This window comes from Oryza glaberrima, chromosome 5 (assembly GCF_000147395.1).
Source record: "Oryza glaberrima chromosome 5, OglaRS2, whole genome shotgun sequence".
NCBI lineage: Eukaryota > Viridiplantae > Streptophyta > Magnoliopsida > Poales > Poaceae > Oryza > Oryza glaberrima.
The window spans coordinates 12,208,274-12,235,828 of NC_068330.1; the positions used below are offsets into that span (position 1 = coordinate 12,208,274).

General features: G+C 47.6%; 1 protein-coding gene across 1 annotated transcript; it reads left to right on the plus strand.

Annotated features, from left to right (window-relative positions):
• On the plus strand, nucleotides 1-27,333 carry LOC127774171 (uncharacterized). Its single transcript, XM_052300449.1, has 2 exons — nucleotides 1-202; nucleotides 26,792-27,333. Exons 1-2 carry the CDS (start codon nucleotides 1-3, stop codon nucleotides 27,331-27,333), a joined length of 744 nt encoding a protein of 247 aa, XP_052156409.1.
• Nucleotides 27,334-27,555: the final 222 nt, after the last annotated feature.

The following is a 27,555-nucleotide window of genomic DNA, read 5'->3' on the forward strand; positions in this document are numbered from 1 at the left end:
ATGTGGCGCCTCGCCAAGCGCCACTGCGTCGCCGCGCGGATCCGGGAGCTCTGGCTCCGACTGTGGAGGAGCTCTGCCGTGCGCCGTCCTCGCCGTCGCCGGCGTATGCACTCACCGAGTTCACCGCTCGCGCTCTTCCTCGTCGCCGCGCTCTACCAGCACCTCGAGGCCGTGAGCTTGGCGAGCTCGCCGGCGGCGATAGGTGGCTCGTTTTGGGGTGCGACCAAAAGACAAAATGAAGAGCATGTTATTATGATTCTATTCCTCTACTTTTCTCGGTTAGTGGGCATCGGAGTAGCGCCGGCGGCGAGTCCGAGCGGAAGATGTTTTCGGGTGGTGGTGCATGTGCGCCTACGACCATGTATTGCTTAAATGCGTGCATGCATGTGGTTCTATTATTTACCGGGAGGCTCACTGAAGATTGACTGTGGCTTGGAGAGGCCCGACGAGGACTTGGCGATGGATGGACATTGGCGGTGGCGGTAAGAACCTCCGGGATGACGGTGACAGCTCAAACGGCTCCAAGATCTAGCATGACGTCCACGAGGTTAGTGAGGTGACAGGTATGGTGTATGCGCGAGGAATCGGACAATGGCTCACCAGAGGAGGCGGAATCAACGATGGTAGCCGGCAGTCAGAGTTGGAGAAGATGATGCCGATCTCCGTCCATGATGCTTCATTCTCCACGGTTCTTGAGGGGTTTTGGTCGTGATGGTGTGGGGATACTAGTGGCGTGGTGGCTCGGCTTGACTTGGTCCAGAACGATGGGAACGGCGATGAGATCATGACGACGTCGCGCAGAGCACGTCCCAAGGCCGGCGATGACACAGTGGCGTTCCCATTGATTTGCTGCACGATAGAGGATGAAATCAAAAGGAGAAATCTTCGGAATGGTGAGTAGAATATGGAACAGGAAAGAGATAATGGCGAGCGCGGCTTGACGACAATCGGCAATGCATCCTTCTCGGCGGCCGACGATGGAGTGGAAGGCGAGGAGGACACGATGGAGCTCTCCCTCTCGGTTTCTTTGGCTTAGGGGTGGAGAGCGGCGAGAGAGGAGGCGCCGGCGACGTGCACGGGGTGTTGCACGAGCCGCTCTTCCCCATCGAGTGGACACCGCCACCCGCCTCTCCGCCACGCCCGCCTCGCCGACACTTCCGTCTCTCCGCCATGTCTGCCGTTGTGCGCGCCGATTGTCGGCCCGTCCCCGCGCGCCGCTACCCGCCTTCATGTCCGCCTCCGCTACCGGCTACACAAGCGCGCCACCGGCGCCCGAGCAAGCCCGCCTCCCCCGCCGGCCGCTCGCACTACCTCCTCCTCTGCTCTCGGAGCGGAAGGGCAAAGTCGGCGACGCCGCGCGGGAGGGCAGCGGGGCCCGCCCCGTGCACCACCATCTGCCGCCCGCCCCTCCATGTCGGCGTTCGCCACTCGCCACCAACGCCTCGCCGTGCGCACCTGCCGACCTGTGTCCGAGAGAGAGAGAGAGATTTAGGAAGACGGGAAGCAAAATAGGGGGCAAAATGTAAATATTTTGCCACGCTGGACCGCCACGTAAGCCAGTCAACTTGGTCAGAGGTCCTTTGGTCCTCAATGAGTCACTTAAACAAGATTGTGGACCTAGATGTGCAATTTACAAGATTATAGACCTAAGTGACACCCGCACTCAACTTTAAGGACCAGCCGTGTATTTTACTCATATATATAATCGAAATAATTTTGATTTTTTTAAATGGTAACAAAAATTGGTATCTGATATATTAATTCCAAAAACATACAAAGACAAAAAAGATAATAATTCTAGCTAGTACGCATAAACTCGTTGATCTTGATGGCAAATAGATTTATGTTTAAGGTGGAGGAGAGAGGAGAAAGAAAAAAAAGTGGGCTATAGATTTGGCCAATCGTAGAATGTGCTCCAATAATCTATATGAAAAAGACGTGGGATATGTATTAATTAATAATGTTGTATGGAATATATATATCTAAAGCGATATATTATATGAGTTCGCTATAGATTAGATGTAAGTGATTTATTAATCTTTATAGCTAGCAATTAACTATACTGCTGAACTTGCTCTTATAGCACCCAAATGCATGGATTCCTCCAAGGGCGAAGCTAGAGCGAAATGGAGGGGGTTCATGATTGTACCACAAGTATATCAATATATATATATAACTTCAAGCTAAATTTTCAATGCAACCGCTGATCGATAAATTTTTGACATCAACAATAGAGACATACATGCATCAATAAAATAAAGAAGTGGAAAACATTGTTTTTTTAAAATGAAGAAAACCACTAATAACATTGATAAATGTCTACTGACCCATGAGCAAAAGATGATTCATGAAGATGTAAATGTGTAGAGATTTTATCATTCATTCAACTAAAGAAATAGAATGAAAATTGACATGACTTACATCCAAATTGCACCTTCAATTCAAATTCTCAAATTTTTCCTCCAATCTGCAATCTTACTCCGATTCTGAAGGACCCCAAATTGAAGCCTGGTGGCCTCCTAATCCTACAATATAAAAATTAACAACCAATAAAAATTTTAGGGCTTCGTATCTAATAAATCAAATTGATTGAAAAAGAAATAGATGAAGCATGTTTTCTTACCTTGGCTCTACTAACGCACAGTGTGGTTGTGTGCTGATCAGTTGGTGGAGATGGACTGATGTCGTTGTTGGCTTGTGACGCTAGCTCCTGGTTGCCTAGCTGTCGGCTTCCTGCCTTCCTGCGGCTGGACGATTAGTGAGACTAGCCGCGGCGGTGCACAACGCATGTGCAGCCAGTCGCCAACTAAGAAGAGGGCGACCGGCGACGGTGAGATGCCGAGATGGGTAAGTGCTGACTGGGATTGGATGATTGAGAGCAGCGGTGTGGAAGCCAAACAGACGCGAGGCGGAGTCGTCAAGACTGGCGGCGGTGCGGCACACGATACAAGAAGTCGAGAGGAGAAAACATCGATCTGGCTTCCACCCTACTGGCCTGCTCATGGGCTTACCACGTTAACTGGACTGCTGTTTGGGCTGTGGGTGCACTATATTGGGCTGAGGGGGGTGCATATAGGGCCGAGATATGGGGGTAATAACTAAAAGATATTTTTTGGGGGGTTCATCTGCACCCACGGGCTTCTACTGGGCTTCACCCCTGGATTCCTCTAAGCACCATTTCCAAAACTGTCGACGGTGGATACCCGTAGACCGGATATAGAGAGTATTGGGGTATGCTGGTACGAGGATCTACGTAGTACGACATCAAGCAAACAGGAAACATGGATTATACTGGTTCAGGCCCCTTGGTAGGTAATAGCCCTAATCCAGTTGATATGCGATTATATGATGGAAATCACAGATTACAAAGGGAATAATGAAGCTCGACGATACCGACAAGATCGTAGTCGAGTTGATCTGACTAGATCTCCCGGCGACTTGGCTTCGATAAGCTCCGGCTTCGTAGGCTGTGGTGGATGTGTTGGCTCTGAGATTCGATGCCTTAGGTCCTCTCGGGGGGTCCCTTTTTTACCGTAGGTCAGCTGGTCTCCAAGAAAGACTCAGAGACATCGGACCCGACACGATATAATGACGACCCAGTTCTATCCGAGTAGGACTCTTTCCATCTGTAGACTCCATGATGGACTTCCTTAACCTATGCTGAGAACGTCCGTATACACACAAACATACCATATCGATACGTGACATATATCGAAGGGTAGAGGGTATACCTTACCCGTAACCCTGACAGTAGCCCCCGACTTCTGCTTAAATGAACTCGTGAAATCGATTGCGACTTCTGATGTCGAAATTGTCGTTGTTCTCGGTGTGGGGACCAAGAGACAAGGAGTGATCGACAACGTCGAGTGAAGTTCAACGGTCATGAGTGAATTTAAATTGAAGTCCGAAAAACTGCCGCGCGTAACGGACCTAAAAATTTCCGGCGGCCATCTCTCTCCTTTCCTTGGAATTCGCATCGGCGGAGGTGTGTCTATTTAAGGGAGTTTTGGGGATCCCATTTCAGGTCCGCCTGTTCAAAAAACTCTCCAGCTTCCAAGCGTCCCTTGTCTTCTTCGCTCCTGCAAAAAACCATAGCCAACTCGTCTCGGTCCTTTCTCCGGCGATCTTCGGTGGCCATGGATCTCGACAAGTCTACCTCCACCAGTGCATCACTGAAGAAACTGCAGGAGAATGGCGCCCTTCCCGGTCGCGGGGCCGCGGAGAGGGAAGTAGGAGGTACTGAACCCCAGCCTGTCCTGGGTCGCATGGTTGCGGTTGAGGACATTATTCTCTGTGGTTTTCTTCCTCCGCCTTCTGAATTTCTCCTTTTGGTCTTGAATTTCTATGGTCTTTTCTTGCTCCATTTGAACCCCAACTCCATCGCCTTCCTGAGTATTTTTACGCATCTTTGTGAGGCCTACATTAGGGTGGAGCCGTTTCTTGACCTCTTCCGCTTTTACTATGAGTTACGCTGGATGGAATCCAAAAAGGTGTCCGGGTGTGTTGGTTTCCGACTTCGGGATGGCCTGAAGTCGCGATACATCCCCTTTCAGTGCCCCTCATCTCGCAGCAAATGGCGAGGGAGGTGGTTCTATCTTCAGATAGAGGATTCGGATCCTGTCTTCATTTTACCTGAGGAACAGCCAGACAAGATTGCATCTTGGACCACCAAACCCGCCTTGACCCCGTCCCTCCAATCTTTCATCGATATCGTTGACGACCTCCGAGAACGGGGGTTGTCGGGGTATGAAGTTGCTGCCAACTTCATTGGTAGGCGGATCCAACCGCTTCAGGCTCGAGCCCATCCCGCCTTTGATTATTCTGGGCCAGAGGACGCGACCCGGGTTTCTCCTCGGGGTATTTCCTTTTTAGTTAAATTGACTCCCTTATGCGCGTGTTCTTCCCAGCTTATCGGGTTCTGTTCTCAATCTACAGGCTTGAATAGCGCAACCGTGGAGCGCCGCGTCGGCCAACTGATGATCAGCGGCCCGACAACGGCGAGCAACGTCCCCGTCCCCCTTTGCAAGAAAGGGGCAACCGAGCACGACACTGCCATCAATGTAAGTGTACTTAGCTGTCCTTTTGCATTTTTCTTCCGGGATCGCATTATGACTTCATGAAACGTAGGCTCTCCCTCTGACTGATATCATCGGGCCGCTCGTGGACCATCAGGTGGCGGCGTTGCGGAAGGAGAAGGTCGCCAAGGAGGCGTCTGACGCTGCTGTTGCCGCTGCCACGACGAGTGGAGGCGACGTTCCGAAAAAGGGAAGGAAGTTCTCCTCTGTAGTCGGACATCGTCGGAAGACACCCACTCCCTCGGTAAGTTCTCCCGTTATTTGATCACCTAGTCGGAAAACTTCCACCTCACATCATATCGATTGTACTCCAGGCCTCGGACGCGTCTCCCCCGCCTCCGCGACGGCAGCGGCTTGTGATGCTCAGCGAGAAGTAAGTGAATAAATTTGAGGTTTCGTGATTTCGTCAAACTCTGTCTCAATCGCAGCCTTTCGCAGGGCGGCGCGAGTGAAGGCGGCGCAAGATGGGTCTGGAGGGACCTCCAGCGCATCTCCTGCCGTGGCCTCGACGGATGTCGTGGTCGTGCCCAGGAGCCGTGAGGCGACACCTAGTGGCCCAGCCAGCGATCTCGTGGCTGGTCGTGGTTCGCCGGCTGCCGTCCTCACCTGGGAGGAGCTCCAGGTTGAGATGGGGCGCCTCCTCGAGGCTGGTGCTCGCGGTGTTAGCCGCGAGATCACGGAGGCGAGGGCGGTGGCTGCGTCGTCGGCGAACGAGCGCGCCGATCGACTGGCGCGCGATCTGGCGGAGGTTCGCGAGGACCTCCAGAAGATGAGGGAACTGGTGGCCGGCAATAAGCGATAACGGTAGGGGCTCGAGCACCGCATGTCGGAGCTTGAGAACAACTTGTTGGAAATCCGTGGCTCGTTGCGGGTCACCTATACTGGTCTGCACCAGCTCGCCGGGGAGTGCGGTATCAAGTCCACCATCCCGGCGAATCCCGATGAGTTCTCGCTGACGTCTTCTCTTGCGGAGCTGGTGATGGCGATGGAGGAGGTCCCCTCCAAGCATGCGGCCAGGATCGGAGAGGAGACGTCTAACGGGATCTACACCGGGGCGTGCCACGTCCTTGCGTGTGTAAGGCTGGCGCACCCTGAACTCGATCTGCGGAAGATCTTGGATCAGGGGGCGGCTAGTGACGCGCGCAAGGATATGATGGAGGAGGTTGGCGATCTGGGGGAGTTCGTCCTCCCGCTTTTTGAAGAGTAGGGTCTTAGCTCTCTTGTACTCTTTAGTCATGCCTTGTAAAACTTTTTTTGGTCCCAACCGCCCTAGTGTGTGCGGTCATTGCCTTAGCTTTGTTTGGCATTTTGATCTCGAGTACTTTGTTGTCCTTTGTAGAGATGTTGATGTCGAGGATGTCCAGCAGCGCGGGCAGCTTGAGTTGCCAGTGGTCGTTCCGTTACTTGCGTCCGAACCATATGTGCCGGAAGGCGATGTAGATCGAAGTTCGCCTGTGGAAACGAGCATGGCGGCGACTCCCTTAGGTTGGTTGTCTTTGTTACCATTTCCTTTGCCCTTCCGTCTAGATCGACTTGATTTGTTGTGTTCTCGGGATAGAAGAGCAGCTTGACTTAGTCGTTTTCATGCTGAGCAGAACTCGAGAGTGCGCTTGTTGACCAGGATCGTCGCATCCAGTATTGGAGGACGAAGTTTGAGGTCGCGGAACTCGAGAGGACTATGCTGGAGGTGAGAAAGGACCAGGCCGTAGAGACACTCCGGGGTCGTGACGTGTGGTTCAACTCGTATCTGAAGAGTTGCTGCACATTCATGTCGAGAGTCTATAGAGAGCTCCGAGTACCCCGTGGGGATCCCGAGGAATCGACGGCCGGATACATCTCGTGGCTGAATGGGGGCCTACGCCCAGCTCGAAGGCATCGGTCAACGTATCGACGAGGCCTTGAAGCAGGAGTGTCGTCGCTCAAGCCGATATGCCGGGGGGCACGTGCTGGCCTATATACGAGATCATCGTCCGCAGCTGCACCTCGAGTTCCTCTGCAAAGGGTTTTCTCGTTCTCGGAGAACTCCTACGGAGATAGATGGCCTGGCGAAGTCGATGGCGCCGCTGGTGGAGATGGTCTTCTAGTCGATGGACTGGCGTTGGCCTTCCTGGTAGTCTCTATGTCCTGTGACAAATGTCTTTGGAAAAAGTGTAATATAGTTTTGGATTTTGATGGAATTGTAAGAAATACTTGTGGAATAGAAAAAGAAATCTATCTAACTTCGCGACTTCGATAAGTCGTTTGAGTTACACACTCTCCCTAGCCCCCAGCCTTGTCATCGGAGAATTCTTCTCGGAAGATAAGACTCTTGAACCTTTGACCTGTCTCGGTTGAACAAGCACTGATCCTAGCCCCTCAGCCATGAAGTTGGAAAGTTTATTTCCGATTACATGGCTTGGTTAATACGCACGGCGAGAACTCTTACACGACCAGATCTGACATGGTCTTTCGTCTCTACAGGATCTGACAAGGCCTTATCGGCTCTGGGCGTCCCCAGCCGAAGTTCCCTTAGGTTCCTCGGAGGCCTTGTCAAGACGGCGTAAAGGGACATGAGGATAGGTTTCAACGCTAGGTGTGATCTGGGTAAGGGATCATCGGGAAGGAACACTTTGATTGTCGTCTGTACCTAAAAAATAGGCTTTATTGAGGCTGTAAGACGTCTTACAAGTATGGATACTATTGACTTAAACATAGAATTGACGTAATTGATCAATGTTCCAGGAATTTGCCAACTCGCGGCCATCACCGTCTGCGATTTTGAATGCGCCTGGCCGCAGAACTTGTGTGATCGTGTACGGTCCTTCCCATTTGGGTGAGAGCTTGTTGCGTCCTGCTTGGCTTTGAACCCGTCGGAGGACGTAGTCGCCGATCGAAAGCGTGCGTGCTTGGATGCGCTTCTCGTGGTAACGGCGAAGGGCTTGTTGGTAGCTGGCTGCTCGAACGGCAACTCGTTCGCGATGTTCCTCGAGTAGATTCACATCGTCGTATCGCTGCTCCTCCTGATCCTCATCGGAGTACTTCTGTACTCGTGTACTTTGATGTCATAGCTCGGTGGGGAGGATGGCCTCTGAGCCGTACATGAGGAAGAAGGGTGTCTCCTTGTTGGACGTTGTCGGTGTGGTACGCACGGCCCATAGTACTGATGGAAGTTCCTCGACCCACTTCTTGTCGTGTGACATGAGCCTGTCGTAGACGCGGGTCTTGATTTCTTGTAGTACTATGCCGTTTGCCCTCTCGACTTGTCCATTGCTCTGAGGGTGAGAAACCGAGGCGAATCAGATCTGGACTCCCAACCTGATGCAGTAATCCTGGAAATCGGCACTGATGAACTGGGAGCCGTTGTCTGTTATGATACGGTGGGGCAATCCGAATCTGCAGAATATCCCTTTGATGAATTTTATGGCGTTGTTGGCCTTGATTTCCCCCGTGGGTGTCGCTTCAATCCACTTGGTGAATTTGTCGATCGCTACGAATAGGAACCTGTAGCCGCCTTGTCCTCGTGGGAATGGCCCGAGTATATCTAGCCCCCAGCACGAGAACGGCCAAGTGAGAGGGATAGTCTGGAGTGCTTGCGCTGGCAGCTTTGTGTGTTTACTGTGGAATTGACAGGCTTCACACCGTTGAACCATGTCGCAGGCGTCTTTGAGGGCGGTTGGCCAGAAAAACCCTTGTCGGAAAGCTTTTCCGACTAATGTCCGACCGGCGGCATGTGACCCACAGATCCCTTCATGTATGTCGAGGAGGAGGTGTCTGCCGTCGTCGGACGAGACGCATTTTAGGAGTACCCCGTTTGGTGCCTTCTTGTATAGATCGTTGCCGATCATACGGTAGACTTTTGCTTTACGAGATATTTTCTCAGCTTCCGTGTCGTCCTCGGACAACTCTTCGCTGCTTATGAATTTAATGAGTGGGGTGCGCTAGTCGTCCGTGGTCTCGATATCGGCAACGGCGTCCTCTGCCTCCGTAGCCCCTGAGCTGGTGTCGGGGGCGACCGGGCTATCTTCGCCGCTTGCCTCTTTCACTGATGGCCTCGTCAGGACATCCAGAAAGGTGCCAGGTTGAAGTAGTTCTCGTCTGGACGCACGTCGTGCTAGATCATCCGGTTCGATGTTGTCTTTACGGTATACATGTCGGAGCTCGATCCCATCGAACCTTTTTTCCAGCTTCCTGACTTCTGCGAGATACTTGGATAACTCGGGGCTAGAGCACTTGTAATCTTTATGCACCTGGTTCGCGACTAGTTCGGAATCCCCTTTCACGATCAGTTGCCTGACTCCGAGTGCAGCTGCAGCTCTTATCCCGGCGAGTAGTCCTTCGTATTCGGCTATGTTATTGGTTGCTCTGAAGTTGAGGTGAATTGCATGCTTGAATTGATCTCCCGAAGGTGATGTCAAGATGAATCCTGCCCCTGCTCCCTGGCTGTTGAGTGCGCCGTCGAACGCCATTGTCCACGTTTCATTGTCGATTTGGTTGTCTGACCTGTTATCAGGCATGGTCCAATTGGCTACGAAATCGGCGAGTACCTGGGACTTGATGGCTGTTCGTGGCACGAAGTGGATATCAAATTGGCTTAGCTCGACTACCCATTTCGCAATGCGGCCGACAACGTCTTTGTTTCTCATGACTTCGCCGAGAGGGAAGGAGGAGACAACTGTGACCCTGTGGGCTTGAAAGTAGTGGCGTAGCTTTCTTGATGTCATGATTACTGCGTAGAGCAGTTTTTGGATCTATGGATATCTTGTCTTTGCGTCGTGGAGAGCTTCGCTAACATAGTAGACTGGTCGTTGCACCTTCTCTCTCTCGACAACAATGACAGTGCTAACGGAATATGCGTGGCGGCAATATAGAGAAATAATTCTTCATAAGGTTGGGGGGCAACAAGTACAGGTGGATTTGATAGGTAGCGCTTGAGTGCAATGAATGCCTCTTCAGCCTCCTGTGTCCACACAAATTTGTCTTGCTTTTTCAATAGAGCGAAGAAAGGTTGTCCTCGCTCTCCCGTCCTAGCGACAAACCTGCTTAGTGCTGCCATGCATCCGGTTAGCTTCTGTACTTCCTTGAGTCTTGTAGGCGACTTCATGTTCTCGATTGCCTTGATCTTCTCGGGATTTGCTTCTATTCCTCTGGCAGAGACGAGGAAGCCGAGTAGTTTGCCCGATGGTACTCCGAACGTGCACTTCTCTGGATTGAGCATGAGGCGATATCGTCGGAGGTTGTCGAACGTTTCCCGCAGATCGTCAATCAATGAGTCGCTTGTCTTGGTCTTGACAACAATGTCATCGACGTAGGCCTCGACATTGTTTCCGAGCTGGTCGCTAAGTGCACCTTGGACCGTGCGCTGGAAAGTGTTTCCTGCGGTTATTAGTCTGAACGGCATCTTAACGTAGCAGAATACCCCGAACGGCGTGATGAATGCTGTCTTCTCCTCGTCCTCTTTTGCTATGCTTATTTAGTCGTAACCGGAGTAAGCGTCGAGGAAGCTCAGCAACTCGCAACCGGCTGTTAAGTCCACCAGTTGGTCTATTCGAGGAAGAGGAAAGTGATCCTTGGGACACGCCTTGTTGAGGTCGGTGAAATCGACACACATTCTCTACTTCCCGTTGGCCTTCCGTACCATGACTGGGTTGGCTTGCCACTCTAGATGGAGTACCTCTCTGATGAAACCGGCTTTGAGAAGCTTGTCGAGCTCTTCTCGTATGGCTTGTTTTCGATCTGGTGCAAATCTCCACAGTTTTTGCTTTACTGGCTTGGCATCGGGTCGCACCATGAGTTTGTGCTCAATCACTTCCCTGGGTACTCCCGGCATGTTGGACGGCTGCCAAGCGAACACGTCGGCATTGTCGCGGAGGAAGATGATGAGCGCGAGTTCCTATTTCTCGCTTAGTGATGCCCCAATCTTGACGGTCTTGTCGGGGTTAGCACTGGAGAGTGGAACGATCTTGATTGCGCCGTCTGGTTTCGGCGTCTTGTTTGTCTTGCTCACTTTCTTGGGTGGCTCTGCTGTGGCAGGCGGGCTAGGCGTGTGCTCGACCATGTCGAGGCTCCGCTTGTCGCATTGTACTGCCAGCTTAGCGTTCCCTTGAATAGTGATTGTTCCCTTCGGTCCTGGCATCTTGAGCACTTGATATGCATAGTGAGATGCGGCCATAAACTTCGCGAGTGCAGTTCTCCCAATGATGGCATTGTATGCTGTATCGAATTCAGCGACATCAAAGGTGATCTGTTCCATTCGGAACTTGTTTGCTTGGCCGAAAGTCACAGGCAACGTAATTTTTCCCAATGGTTTAGACGATGACTGAGGAGTGATTCCATGGAAGGGTTGATCGGTGGGTGTCAGCTCGCTTCATGGGATCCCCATCGCGTCCAAGGCACTGGCGAAGAGAAGGTTGATTGAGCTGCCGCCGTCGATCAGTACTCGGGCAACCTTGATATTACGAATAGTGGGTTCGACCAAGATCGGATATCGCCCTGGGATGACAGCAGTCTTGGGGTCGTCCTCTTCTGAGAATTCTATCTTCTGCTCGGACCACTTCATCTTGGGTGCAGCCCTCTGCCACGTCGAACAGACTTCACGTTCCACTTTCTTGTATTCTCACTTTGAGGAGTATGCCGTGGAACCTCCGAAGATGTGTGAGACATGGAGATCGGAATCTGGGTATGCTGGGTCCAATTCCTGAGTAGGCGCCTCAGCGTCCTTCTCAACCACGCGTACTCGCTTGCCTTTTTCCGATGCCATGTGTTTTGCGAGCGACTTTTTGAAGACGAGGCAATCTTCTAGAGAATGTTTGTCCGTCTTGTGTATAGGGCACCATGCTTTCTTTGTGTCGCTGCCTTGTGGGTCTGGGTGCTTGGGAGGGTCCGCGTATTCTGTTGCGAGAACTTCTGATTGAGCTTTCCTTTTCCCACTCTTGCGATTTTTCTTTTTGCTTGACTCAGGTGCGTCCTTGGCTGGTTTCTTCTCTCCTCCAGTCTTCGGTTTGTCGTTCTTGCGTCTCAATGCGTCATCCGCATGAGTGCATCGGTCGACAATTTCGAATAATCTCCGAATAGTCGTGATGCGCCTCGTTGCCAACTCTTGAGTAGTATAGCGATCTCTGGCACCGGATTTAAAAGCGCGAATTACAGAAGTATCGGTGATCTCGGGGATTGTGTTTCTGCACTCGTTAAGCGCCGAACATAATCCTTCAAGGATTCGCCCGGGTTCTGTGTCAACGCATGTAGGTCGTCTTCGATCGCGTGGCGTTTGTAAGTTCCTTGGAAGTTGGCTACTAACTGCTGCCACAAGTCTGCCCACGAAGAGATTGAGTAGGGGGGAAGATGCATCAGCCATGAACGTGCAGAGCCTTTCAATGCGGTTGGCAAGTAATTCGCCAACGCGTGTCGTCCACTCCGGCAGCGTAGAGTACCGTGGAGTAAACCTGAAGGAACTCTTCCGGGTCGGTGCTCCCATCGTATTTCTCTATTGCTCCAGGCTAGAATCTTTCGGGCCATCGGACATCCCGAAGTGAACAACCGAAAGCTCTACACCCAGCGCTGGGGGCGGTGGGTTGTCGGCGATCATGCGTCCTTCGTGGATGTCTATCCGATGATGAAGATGACGAGGATGATGACGATGACGATGGGTCACTTGGTTCCGGTGTATGATTACGGGGACGTCGGCCGGGTTCTCGAGAATCATGTCGTCGTCTCCCGCTGTTGTCTCGGCGCCGATCTCCATCATCGTCGTCATTATTGCGACGTCCTCGACCAGTATCGCCCAGCAACCACCGTTCACGATCGTCGTGATCGTGGCGGTTGTGGCGGTTATCACGGTCTCGGTCTTCGCTTGAACGGCCTCCTCGATCTTCGTTATCGTGACGCCGTGAAGAGATATGACGCCGGGAATGGTTCTCGTTGTCTCGTGTGCGTCGTGCCTCTCGGCGGCCATTCAGGTGATCGCGGAGATCACCGGTGCCGCGAGGTGGCGGGGTCGCTCGATGAGGCGATTCCCGCCGTTCAGGGTCTTCACCATTTGCATCGCCAGTTGGTGGCTGTTCCGGGTGCGCTGCAGCAGCGGCCTCTTCGAACGAGTTGCTGAGGTTGGTCACTGATTCCCGTAGTCGTTCTGTCCAACGTGCGAGATCGTCGTTCAGAACGGGATCGTAGGGTGTTTCCCTTAGTATTGCGTTGACGGCTCTGATGTGCTAGGCCGGAGTAGTCACTTGATTCTCCGCTTCCGCATTGGTGCGGGCTGACGTGCAGACATCGTCGATAGCCAATACCTCACGCGTCGTACTCGTTGTCGATGATCCATAGTCTTCGAGTAGGTGCAAGACTGATGGTTCATGGGGATCGATGTCGATTACCCCAACAAATCGATCTGAAATCGGCGTCGCTCCTTGTTCCTTGTCCTCATCCCTGATGGGGATGCGTGGCTGCTGGACCTTAGGAGGTGGCGTCTTCATGGCGCTGAGAAAGACCTTGCAGCTCGAGAGGTCGTGATTCTTTGTCTTGTGAATAGGACAATAGACATCACGAGTTGGAGAGGTACGCTGAATTCCACGCTCTTTGTAGGCACGAATTTCAGCATGGACGTTGAGAAAGACTCAGCAGGCTTGCAGGGTGTGTTTCTTGGTTTTGTGGATAGGACACCAGGACCTTGTCACCTCGGAAGTAATCCTCGTCGGCTCGTGATTCCTGTCGGAAAGACAAGGCTTGGCCGCACTAGGATCCTTCTCGGGTTCGGATGTCGTCGACGTTCCGATCTCTGCTTCGGCGGGAGGATCCTTCGACATGGAGTCGCCCCGGGTTGTAGCCACTGCGTTCTCGTTTCCGGCCATTGGCGGACCAGTTGAGATCGGCATTGTGGTGTAAACCGGAAAGACGATTTCACTGACTTGAGTCCACACCAGTGTAGTTGAAGTAGGAACTCCTTGGTTGAGGTTGGTGTTGACGCTGTTGTCAACGAAGCTGGATGTCATAGTAGTAGAACCTTGAGCACCAAGTCCCCCACCTGGCGCGCCACTGTCGACGGTGGATACCCGTAGACCGGATATAGAAGGTATTGGGATACGCTGGTATGAGGATCTACGTAGTACGACATCAAACAAACAGGAAACAGGGATTATACTGATTCAGGCCCCTTGGTAGGTAATAGCCCTAATCCAGTTGATGTGGGATTATATGATGGAAACCACAGATTACAAAGGGAATAATGAAGCTCGACGATACCGACGAGATTGTAGTCGAGTTGATCCGACTAGATCTCCCGGCGACTTGGCTTCGATAAGCTCCGGCTTCGTAGGCTGTAGTGGATGTGTTGGCTCTGAGATTCGATGCCTTAGGTCCTCCCGGGGGTCCCTTTTATACTGTAGGTCAACTGGTCTCCAAGTAAGAGTCGGAGACATCGAACCCGACACGATATAATGACGACCCAGTTCTATCCGAGTAGGACTCTTTCCGTCTGTAGACTCCATGATGGACTTCCTTAACCTATGCTGAGAACGTCCGTATACACGCAAACATACCATATCGATACGTGACGTATATCGAAGGGTAGAGGGTATACTTTACCCGTAACCCTGACAAAAACATTGGTGGAGATCAGTGGCGCCGAACGTAGGTTTACACATGGGGCTGGTTTAAGCAAGGAGCTAGCCCTAGCCGGCTGCTGGCTAGGACAATGATGTATGGCTCTGGCACCGCACATAGTAAGCCACAGTCACTGGCTCATATCACTAGCACAACGGCGAACATTGAGCGAGTTAACAATTGCTCCCTCCGTCCCAAAAAAAACTAACCTACTATTAGATGGAACATTTCCTAGTACAATGAATCTGGATAATAGAAGAAAACATCCCATCCAATCCTGTTTGGAATCCCCCTTTCCCAACTCCCTACTCTCGTTTTCCGCACGCACGCTTTTCAAACTGTTAAACGGTGCATTTTTTGCGAAAAGTTGATATATGAAAGTTGCTTAAAAAATCATATTGATCCATTTTTGAAAAAAAATTAGTAAATACTTAATTAATCACACGCTAATGGACCGTCCGTTTTCCGTAAGCACTGTGCGTGTTGGGATCCAGTGATGGCGAAGACAGCCTGCCTGCTTTAGTTCCCAAATTTTTTCCCCAAAACATCACATTGAATCTTTGGACATATGTACAGAGTATTGAATCTTTACCTATTATAAAATTTTAAGATGTTTTTGCCGTAGTCTCGGTACGTCGTCCGAATCGCTCGCTGCCCTTATCCTATTGCAATTCCACCGCACACCACGTCTGGGCCGTGCGACAGCCCTGGCGGATGTACGTTTGCCCTTCCAGTTCGCGTGTTGTGTTTCCGTTCAATTTGGCTGTTCCAGACGGACAGAAAACAAGACCGTTTTGATTCTTCTATTCATATATAACTTTAATTCCATAGATATACACAATTTTTTCAAGCGAAACGGACTCTGAAACAGGAAAATTTAGGGTTCGGTTGTGTAGGATAAGACTCGATTTCATGCGCGATATGATACGGTTTTGCTCCGATTCTTGGGAAAACGGAAAGAGGAGGAGAAAAGAATCAAAACCCCCGATCAATTTTGAATTACCTCCAAGGATTCGGTTGGATTTCACGGAGGAGGGAGCTTCAGGCGTTCTCGGTCAGCGACGGGAGTCCGGCCGGAGGTAGATGACGACACTGCAGCGCTGGGACCCACGCGACAGTGAGAGGGGAAGCAGGGGATGATCATTAGACATGTTGCTTGATGGGCCTGATGCGCGATTGTGGGGCCGAAGTGGAGGGGAGGAGGAGGGAGGTTAACAGGCCGGCTCGGCTGCGGATAATGGGCTCAAAATAGCCCAGGGAGAAAGGAAGCTTCTTAATAAATACGAAAATGATGTTTATATTATTAAAATTAGCAATGAAGATCTGAAAATTCTAAAAACATTTCACATAGTGTAATTTATCATGTAGAATTTAATAAAAATTAAATCCAATCATATTTTATTTAGAAAATTTTATTTCCCACATTTACCTTGATTTTCATGAGCCTTTCTTTTATTCAACATCGTATCCATGTGTAATTGTGATTTTATATTTTAATTAATTATATAATTTAAATCTTTCTTAATTTTTTCTTAAATTTCTCATGTTTTCTTCCCGTTGCAACGCACGCGCATTTTTTCTAGTATAGATAAAAACAAAAACTAATTACACAGTTTGCATGGAAATCGCGAGACGTATCTTTTGAGCCTAATTAGTCCATGATTAGCCATAAGTGCTACAGTAACACACATGTGCTAATGACGGCTTAATTAGGCTCAAAAGATTCATCTCGCGGTTTCCAGGCGAGTTATAAAATTAGTTTTTTCATTTGTGTCCGAAAACCACTTCCGGCATCTGGTCAAACATCCGATGTGACACCCAAAAATTTTCATTTCGCGAACTAAACAGGGCCTAAAATAGACTTTTGAACAAATATCAATAAACATTTGAATGAATATCAGCGTCCGATGTGTAAGGTGGTGAGCGTAGTCACGCAGACAAGACGACTATGGATGCCTTATGCTTGGATTAGGGATGAAAATGGCAAAAAAACAACATTGTTTATTAAAGACAACTTACGTCGGTTGGGAATTTTCATATTTAACAGTCTAATTATTTAGTGAGAACCACAATATGATGCTAAAAGAAAACATAAAAAAAATTCAAATTTTTATATAGCCAAATCGGAAATGGTAAAAAATGGCACTATTTATAGAGAAATAATATATATTCAGTTGGTCGGGAATTTCAGTCACCATTTTCATTCCTACTTGAAATGCTTGATTGATTTAATAGGTTGATGGTGGATTGCTGGCTAATGGGTTAGACCTAGGACTAAGTGGGAGGTCTAGGGGTTTGGTTGTGGCGTGAACTATAGCTGGGTTAGTTGACCCACCCTGCATAATGGAGGGTCAAGGATTCCTATTTAGTGTAGTTGCAATCCCAGTCAACAGAGCCGCTCGTCATCAGCCATCGATCTACGCCTGTCTGTGGCCACAATCCTCGTCCCTGTCCTTCTTCGTTCCCATCCGTCCTCCATCTTCCCCATCTTCCTCTCCATCTCTGGCTCAACTCCTCGGGCCATGCCACGCCCCCATGCCCTAGCTCTTAAACTCTAGCCACCGAGGGCAGCGGTGTGGCCACCAGCCATTGCGCGGGGATTCCGCCGTCACCAATCCACCACGTGCAGGAGTAGCAACACTAGGCACAACTACATGGTCATACCTGTGGACATGACCGGGAAAATGATGGCCATTGCGAAAGAAGAAGATAGATTTTGAGTATTATGAAGGATCGAATCATAATAACTAAGCCAACCAGAGAGGGGTGAATGGTGGGTATACCCAAAAACCAAAAACTTTTAGCAGAAATAAAAGTTATTCTCGAATTCAACGGATCGCGGTCTGACCGAAGTGAATGCGCCAGTCTGACCGCCTGGAATACGTCGGTCTGACCGAGATCGAATTCCGGTCGAACCACCGAGATCGCCAGCCGCGCCTGTTGCCGACGCCTATCTGACCGCCTCGCTCCCGCCGGTCTGACCGCCGCCTTGCCGCCGGTCTGACCGCCGGTGAGTCGTCGGTTAGACCGCCGAAACCCAGTGAAACACAAATCGAAGAACTCTTAAAGTGGATGATGACTTTATTGATTCTCTCTGTGTTTACAAAGTGCACCAACATCACTCCTTACAAAAATTTCGACTAAATTCGAAACCCTAACTCAAAACTCAACTCAATTGCTTTCAAAAGCGATACCGGGAAGCCTCACACTCCCCCTCTATTTATACCCGAGGTAGGCAACCTAAAGCCACGAACCAAACTCATACTAGGAGTCCTAAACACCTTAGGAAACCCTCTAGTACAAGAAACAAACTTTACATAACCAATCATACTAAATTTGGACTCCTTCCAAATTCGACTCTGCATCCCATACGCATACAATACCTCCATCGTATGCCATATAGAATCTCCATCAACCACGTGCAACAACTCTAGCCTAAGTATCCCGTATGATCTCTGACCACCACAGACGTCATCTTATCCCCAAGCCGACTCCCGGTCCATCACCGCAAATACTCTCCCGAGGCATCGAGTCACCTACACATGAAATAAACAAAGAAACCATATTCCGAGACCAAGCTATCTCCAACTTGACTCATTAGTAGCAAACAACAGTATTACATACGTATAGTATCCATCTAGAAGCCATAACAATGAAACAATCACGGATATCCAAACAAACAACCTGAAACCAAAACCGACACAGCGTCAGCCAGTCAGACCGCGGGCTGCGCCGGTCTGACCGCGCATATACTGCCGGTCTGACCGGCAACACCTGCCCGGTCTGACCGGACCCAATCCAGCAGTACGTGTAGATTCACCTGTGAAATCCAATCATCTCCAAAACTACTTCGTGAATCAATTCCAAATATCAAAACCAATAATCTCCGATGCCAATTGTTCATTACAGAATAATAATCAAAAACCTTTATTTTACATATTATATGAAAGTTTTTGGATTTTTCAATCGTAAGTTTTTGTGATTTTGAGATGAAAGTTTTAGATTTGAATTGAAAGTTTTTACGATTCTTGAGATGAAAATTTCAGATTTAAATTGAAAATTTTGTGATTAATTTTGAGATAAATGTTTTCTTATATTTTAAATGAAAGTTTTGTGATTTTTTAAAATAAAAGTTTGAATTAAAGACACCACGTGAAGCTGAACCAAAACCGGCAAGGGATGCATGGTGGTGTGCGACTTGCTTCGCTAGTGTAGCTGCACCAACTAGTAACCCTTGGGATGGTCCTCCAATGGTGGAGAAGGTCATGGGAAATAAACTAAAATAGGATCTTTCGTGCCACAAAATTTCAAATTTTACATATGAACCTATCCACTAATCCACAGCAAGAAGGAAAAAGGACGCGATTATATTTACTAACCAGGTGTTATCAGTAAAAATAATGTTTATGATAGCTTAAACAACACATGCTTATATAAACATAAGCTTACATAAATTGATATGATTTAAATTTAAATAGTATATAAAATGATGATTTAAATGTAAAAGTAAGATGATGTGGCTTTATGAGAGAACAAAAGAAGGAATATAATTTAGATTATACATATAAGGTCTAAAAAAATTGAGATGATATGGCTTAGTGAAAGAATAAAATAAGAGAGATAATTTGAACCATAGATTAATCATGTAAAGACTAAAAAACAATCGATGTGATATGGCTGAATGAGATAAAAGAGAAATAACATTAACTAAGTGAGGATGGACTATATAAGTATATAGGATATTATAAAAAAAAGATGGAGAGATATATTCAAATATTATGTGGGATAATTTAACATGTTTGCATTTTGAATATCTAAAATTTAATAAATTATAAAATTGTAGATAATATAGTGTGCTTGCATGATGCTTAAATGTAATAATTGTTTGTGAATAATGATGTGATATCTTTTGCATGTTAAACTCAAGAATTGAGTTATAACTTTATTATAGTAAGAGAGGATAGGATTGTTCATTTTCATTCTTCTCCCATGTGGAGAATGAATTCAGTTCTGAAACTTGTTTTCTGTTTGCAAAATTTCATAAAGATAAACATGGCTGCACTTGCGTCGTCCATAGACTTGTTTTCAAGACAAATTTTGCAAAACCTAGTTAGTTTAAGAAAAAAAAGTATAACAACTTGACATTTAGATCTTAGCAATGTTCACATATTTGAGCACAAATGTTTGCAGGCCATCCTCATTTCATTACCTTAATAAGTTAATAGGCCAGCCTTGTATAGAAATGTAACTGGGCCTTTTCTGGCAGAGAGTTGAGTTTAATCAGCCCAGTTGACATAAGGCCCTAGTGTTAATCTCGAGTTGTTGTTTCCTACCCATTTTGAGGGAAAAAAAAAAAAAACTAGCAGAACACTTGGAGTGGTCTAGTGGATTCCTCCAATGGCGTTCATCAGTGTAATGAAATATCGTGTGGTTCAAGCGCGCCACATTTGAGATTCTCCTTCACCTCGGTGTCGATCATGGCCCCTCGAGGCCATTCGTCCCTCCGCGAGGAACCGAGAACCTCATCAGAAATTGTCAGGTCGTAGGGTGAAGAACTATAATATTAGCAACTTTTCTATAGACATTTTTTTGAAAAAGAAATCGTTTAGTTGTTCGGAAAACGTACATGTGGAAAGAAAGTAAGGGAGTAGAAGTTGGAAAAGTGTATATAAACAACGTAGCCTAATTCAAGAACATTTTTGCATGGCATACTCACGTGAGCGAACCACTCTTTCTTTTTTTTACACCACATTTTTTTTTCTTTTCTAACAAATTATACACCAAAACTTTACTTGTTCAATTGAGATTTGAATGTTTCTATATTAAAAATTGAGTGAATTACATATTGGGCCAGTTTTTATTACCATGGTTGCATATTGGACTAGGATTGAACTATAATTTTTACTTTAGACTAGTTATCTTTGCATAACGTTTCAGTTTAGGCCCGTTCTACTCCAACTCTCATGTCTTTCGTCTCCAAGAGCCAACAGACGATCTGAGCAGGGTGACTGTGACACAGAGCAAATTGATCTCATTACTAGCTGGAAACAAAAATAGAAAAGGAGATGTCTCTGTCTTTGCTTGTTCACTGTAGGCTGGGAGCAAAAATTGGAAAAGGAGAGATCTTTGTGCTTTGCTCATTAACCTGGGGGCTTTTGCTCATTCACCTGGGGAATTTGGATGGTCTCACCAATGCCAGGAGAACATAAGCTCATTGGCCAATGGAGAAGCTGCAGGAGCAGCCTTGAATCAGGTACAAGGACTAGAGGAGGATGAAGATGCAAGGACTAAATTATTGGGGTGTGGACCTACTAGTCCAAGGTGCAAAGCTTGGTAACAAGATATGGTCTAAAATGAAAAGATTTGATATCACCTAGTCCAATATACAAATTAGGTAATAAATGTAGGTCCAAAGTGCAAATCGCCACTACAACAAAAACCTTATATATAGGCTCTCTTGTAGAGACAATTTTCAAAATGCCTCTAAGTTTCGAAGCTCTATAGTCTAGAGATATTTTTTAGAGGCACTTTCAAAATCGCCTAAAATATTTTTACTCTAGAGACACTTTAGAGACATTTTTAGCATATTTTGTTAAATTTATCTTGTAGAGACATCTTTTCGGCACTTTAAAATTTGCCTCATATGTAAAGGTATTTTCTTAAGGCATTTTAAACAATATAGAGATATTTTTCCAAATATTAATATATATCAAGTAACTAGATATAAGTAACACAAATCACATATTTACATGTAATTAAATGAGGTTGAGATGGTTAGTGTATTGAAGATAAAAAATGTGAACTCAAGATGTCTCAAGTTCAAGGATTGGTAAGAGATAATGTTTTTCTTTTTTTTTTCATATTGATTTGCTATAGTTGTCATAACATATTAATGTCTCTACGAAGTGTCTTTATTTGCATAGAGACATCTTATAAAATGCCTCTTAGTTCGTAGAGACAATATACCAAAAGGCACTTATGAGATACTCTTCAAAATGTCTCTATAACACTGTAAAGGTATTTTAAAAATGGCTCTATAGTATTAGGAAAATGTCTCTACCAGGTATATTTCAGGTATATTTGTGCTCTTAAAAATTTTGGGCCTACATATATAATGTTTATACATTAAAGCTTTCGGAGATACATCTTAGGTCATATACACGGCAACGACCAAAAGAATTCACGCTTGAGCCGCATACCGGATGCTTTCTTTTTGATCATTCCACAAAACTGAAATAGCACAAAACTGTTCGGTTTATGCCAATGTGGGGTTAAGGATTTCATAAAGAAATCATGGGGGAGCATGACCAAGAGATACTTAAAAATCTCTTCCCTAAAACTTTTTGTTGGGATTCTCCATTTAGGATTAAAAATAAATTACCATCCAATAGATAGGATAAATTTAACTTCCTAAGGTACTTCTTTCCCTTCCCTTGTTTCAAATACTTCATATAGTATCCTTGAACCCGGAATTAGTTTGATGGATGGAGTAAATAATTATTTCTTGTTACAATATAGGACCATCTTTCCTGAAGGCCCAAAGTGCATCATTCAGTCCGGATCAACGTACTACCCTCTGAACCATACGAGAGATGAATTTCTGCCTCGTACAGCTCGGGCCAAAGACCAGGGAAGCTGAAGACCTGTTATCATTTTCTATTGGAGGATACTTAATCCTATTAAAAGAGGATTCTAAATGGATAGATCTAAAGACTTCAAACCTCCCCCCGGCTGCTCGCCCCTCTGATTTTTGCGCGGGCGTTGCTGCTGCTGGGTCGCGGCATGTCAGCGCGCGCCTGAGGGCAGGTTGATTTCGCGAGCCTATCGTGCGTCCGCGTCATCGCTGGTTCTTTTGCAGGAAGGTCCTCTTCTTTATGGCTATCTTGTTATGCGTCCCCACCGTGCTTTTTTGGGCTCAGGAATATTTGCGTTTAGTGTGATGCGGAGGAGACAGAGATGGGAAAAAGGCCCACGCCACGCCCTGGATTGTTGACAGGGAAAACGACTCAAAAACCAACTTAAATTCGTCTCTAGTCAGACGGGAGCCACTAACAAGATTCCTATCGATAGTAGGGACATGTTGTACGTTCTTCAGCTGCACGATCTTTCCCGAAGTAAACTTCAGATCTACCGTGCCAACACCATGAACAGAAGCATGTGACCTATTCCCTATTAGGACGGTGGAACCCCGTGCGACCTGATAAGAAGAAAATAATGAGATGTCAGCACAAACATGTATATTGGCCCTAGTATTAACCCACCAGTTAATAGACTGATTAACTGAAAAAATAGTAGGTAAATACCATACCCGCTTTCATCTACAGTGTTACCAATAGTCACATTTGCAGACTTAGAAGTCTGCCCTGCAGGTGCCTTCATCCCCTTGCGTTGTGCACACTTCTTCGCCAGATGACCAGGTAGCCCACACACAAAGCAAGTCATCTTATCCTGGTTAGGATTGTTGTTTATATTCTTCTTCTTGAAGTTGGTGGTCTGCTGAGCTTTGTATTTCCCTTTGCTCTTGTTTTGGGCCTTGTGCACAACATTGGCACTGGACTGCCCACCATCGCCCTTAGACGCGGCATCCTTTTCCCGAGCTTTCTCCTCAACATCAAGAGACGCTATCAACCCCTCAACGGAGTATTCCAGTCTCTTGTGTTTGAGTGCAGTACCGAAACCTCTCCAAGATGGAGGTAGTTTCACAATAATGCACCTGGCTACAAATTTGTTGGGTAAGACACACTTAAGGAGTTCGAGTTCCTTAGCCATAGTCTGTATCTCATGAGCCTGCTCAACTACAAAAAGGTTGTCAGCCATCCTTTAGTCATGAAACTGATCCATGATGTACAGATCATTGCTAGCATCAGTAGCACCGAATTTAGTATTCAGTGCATCCTACAACTCCTTAGCGTCGGTCATATGCATATACACCTCGACCAGACGATCGCCAAGGACGCTAAGAATGCATCCCACGAAGAGAGTAGTAGCCTCATCGAATTCTTTCTACTGGTCAGCAGCAAGAACTACCATAGGTTTGCTAGTACTCACCCATAAGCATTTCATAGTTGTCAGCCACAGAGTGACCCTGATCTGCCATCTCTTAAAGTGCACACCGGCGAATTTATCCGACCTCAATGCATCGGCAAAACCAGCCATAGTAAAACCACAGTGCCTATAATAAGATTTTTGGATTGTTGAAATTATAAGCACATAATGATTTAATTTATCCCATAAATATATCACGACATTGCAGATGTGTTGACAAAAAAATCGAACACACTGGCCTGGGAGATCTGCTTAGCTCCTGTGCAGGTCCAAATCTTGATGAGATGCGGGCGTGCCAGTCAGTTTGATCCTGCAACTGACAAGATATGCAAATAGTAGATCAAAACAGCCGATCGGCTGACAAGCCAATGGAGTAGTTCTAGCCGATAGCCGATAATAGCCGATGCCGATACCAGCCGATAGCGATAGGGTTTAAGCAATCGGCTATATGTCCAATGTAGATAATGGTATAAAGGCAATCGGCTGATGATGATGTAATAAAATAACAATATAATCCAGTATAAACCAATCGGCAAATAATGATATGATAAATAAGCATAGATCCGAAGGTTAAAGCACACATCGGCTAGAGGTCCGATGTCATGAAATCCACAAGATTAGATTAAACAGTGAAACCTTTGTTGTCATCGGCTAAATCCAACTTATATGTATATGCAATCCTTATAAGCCGATGCAACGTCCAGATAACTCACCGGCTGAAACCCCGATGAAACCCTTATTGGCAATCAAGAATTAGGCTAGAGATTATGGATCTAAGCACGACTTAATAGATCAAACTTAACTAATGCAACACTAAGTATGAAAAGAAACATAATATCTAGACAATCAAGCTGTTGACTGAGTTTTCAGGGTGGTAGATGTCGAAGCTAATCTAATCTAGCAACGCGATTTAGCCGATACCGGCAGAAACCCTAAAACGAGAAGCAGCCGATAGAGCTAAATTGATATGCTAAGACTAGATTAACAGAGACATATGATAAATAGGTAGGCAAATATATCATCCAAACCAGAGCAATCCAACAGGTCGAATGTACTGATGCAGCCTTGAACGACGCCGACGTAAACGATACAATTGCCTGGGCCGGTGGAACATTGGACTTACCCCTTAGCTGGAGATCGAACACCGATGCAAGAATCCGACAAATGACGACTTAACAACTCTCATCGGCTAATCTCAGGACTTCGAAGCCGATGCTGACTCTAAGCCGATGACTACTCCGAGCTTACCAAATTTCACTGTTAACAAGATGTAAACTAGCATGAACACATCAATAGATCTACACTTATAAACAACACAATATAACATGAACAGATCAAATATGCGTAACATATTGAGCACTTACCGAGGTTGCTGAAAGACCGGTTGCTCAGCAGGAATTACTCGCAGTTCCGGGCGTTGACGAAAGCGCACAGCACGCGAGCGAACAGGAATACAAGCTGTCGTGGACGAACAGGGAGCAGTCGCGCGAAGCGCTTCCCAAAAACCTTATTGCCGCCTTCTCCCAGTGCAGGACGTCGAAGGTAGAGGTTCCGGAGACCTGCTCTCCCGATCGCCGGTGCACGCCGACAAGCGGTATGGAGTAGTCTACGAGTGACAGCGCAGCACAGAGTAGGAGGCAAACCCTAGATTGATTTCGCGTGTGTTGCGTGAAGGCGGCGGCTTGGTTTATATAGAGATAGGTCGCTTGATCAAGGTGCCCGCACGATCTCCACTCCGCGTAACCAAACCGGATAAGTCGGGTGTAACTTATCCGGACTCCACGCCGTTTTCACGCACCGGATTTTTCGGAATGTTTCCAAAACAAAACAAATCCGAATTTCCGCAGCAAAACAAAACTGCAAAAGGAGACTGCATCTGCGCAAGGGTGAGGAACCAATTTTTTGGACCATTCGACGCGTAACGTCGTGCATGCCCACCGCCTGCCAGGCGAGGCAAGCGAGCGCGCGTATGTTCCCCCACTTCTCTGCACCTCACATGCTTCAATTGGCTAGAAGGACATCCTCCCTTTTAAGGAGGTCCCTCTCTCCTAGAATAAGCAAGGTGGTACTAAACTCCCCATGCATGTCATCCCATGAGATGTACTTTTGTGATTTTTCAAAGAATTAATCTTTGAATGGGCTAAGGCCCATCTATTAATTCCAACAATATAAACCTGTACGCGAATAAAACTGGGTCGTACGTAGGATTATCATAGAAGTAGTCTTGGTATAATCTCAAATGACGTGCTTATCTGTTGTGATCAATTACTTCATCTCCCGTGAAAGACCCGCCATGTTTTGATGCATTGGCAATGTGAATAGCTATGCATGATTTGTGCTGCGGCAAAAAAAAAAATCGTCATCATCGTTGGATGATGATTCATCCAGAAGCTGTTGAAATAAGGAGCGAGGATAACTCATTACAGATCGGATCAACTGCCAAACCATTATTCATCACAATATAATAATTTTTTCCCTAACGATATTGTCAGATCAAATTAAAAAGTAGAACGTGATTGATATGAGAAATTTCTAACATGACGGTCACCTAGCATATTACCTGATTTATGACATTTTCGTGTAGAGGATCAGCTAGGCCTTCTGTTTCTCCACATATTAGAGCCTTAGAGGCGAGGTCTTCCAATACCACCGTGCTTCGGCGAGGGTTTCTCTGGCGGTAACAGAAGCCGGTTAGTAAAAATATTTTTTTTTTTGAACGAATGAATGATTCCAATCCGTAGGTTTTAGGAACTAACTTTTGAAGTTTTGAGTCTCTCTCGAAGATGCTAATAAAACTTCAGTATTGAGAAAGGTATGAGAGAACTGTTGTCCACAAGGAGGTTAGGGTTATGATTTTGTGAAATTTCATAATATTAGACTTATGGATCCCCTCCAACAAATAAGTTTTAGCGGTTCGGGCTCTGCCACTGTTCACACTCATTCCCGCTTGGACACTCGGCCACCTTGCAAGAAACCACTCTACACGCACACGCGTGCCATGGCCGCCGCCGCCGCCGCCTCCTCCTCCTCCTCCTCCGCCACGCTCTGCAAGCACCACGGACCACCCACCGCGTCCCGCCGCCGCCTCCGCGTCTGCGTAGCCATCTCCGTCACGGCGCTCCTCCTCGCCGCCGTCGTCGCCGCTGCCGTGCTGGCCGTCGCCGCGGCCCGCCCGCGCCCGGCCGACGCGACAGTCACCGCGCTCCGCCTCGCCTCGCTGTCCGTCTCGCCCGGAGGCTCCGTCAACGCCACCCTCGACGCCGTCCTCGCCATCCGCAACCCCAGCCCCGTCGCCGCGTTCGCGCACGACGCCGGCCGCGCCGAGGTCTACTACCGCGGCGCGCTCGCCGCGGACGCCGACGTGCCGCCCGGGCGCGTCGCGCCGCGCGGCTCGGAGGCGCTGGCCGTCAGGCTCACCGTGCTCGCCGACCGCCTCGCCGGGCGCGCGCCGGAGCTGTACGGCGACGTGGTCGGCGCCGCCGGGGACGTGCCGCTCACCGTGCGGACGACCGTGCCGGGCACGGTCACCGTCCTTGGCGTGTTCAGGCGCCACGCGGTGGTGATCACGGCGTGCGACGTCGCGCTCAGCGTGCGCCGGCCGGGCGCGCACAGCTCGTCCTGTCGGGTTCTCACCAAACTCTAGCCATATGTTGGATTTTTTTACCATTTTCAGTAGAGTTGCAAAATTTAAATGTCTAGTGTTATCTGAATCCATTCAAGTTTTTAAGGTTCTTAATGTGTGTTAATCGCTGCTAGTAACTTGAAATTCAGAAGAATATGTCCAAATCAATTCATTCACCTCCAAGTTAATGAGCACATCAAGCATGAGCAACACACAAGTGAAGTATGTGCATTGATCACAGAA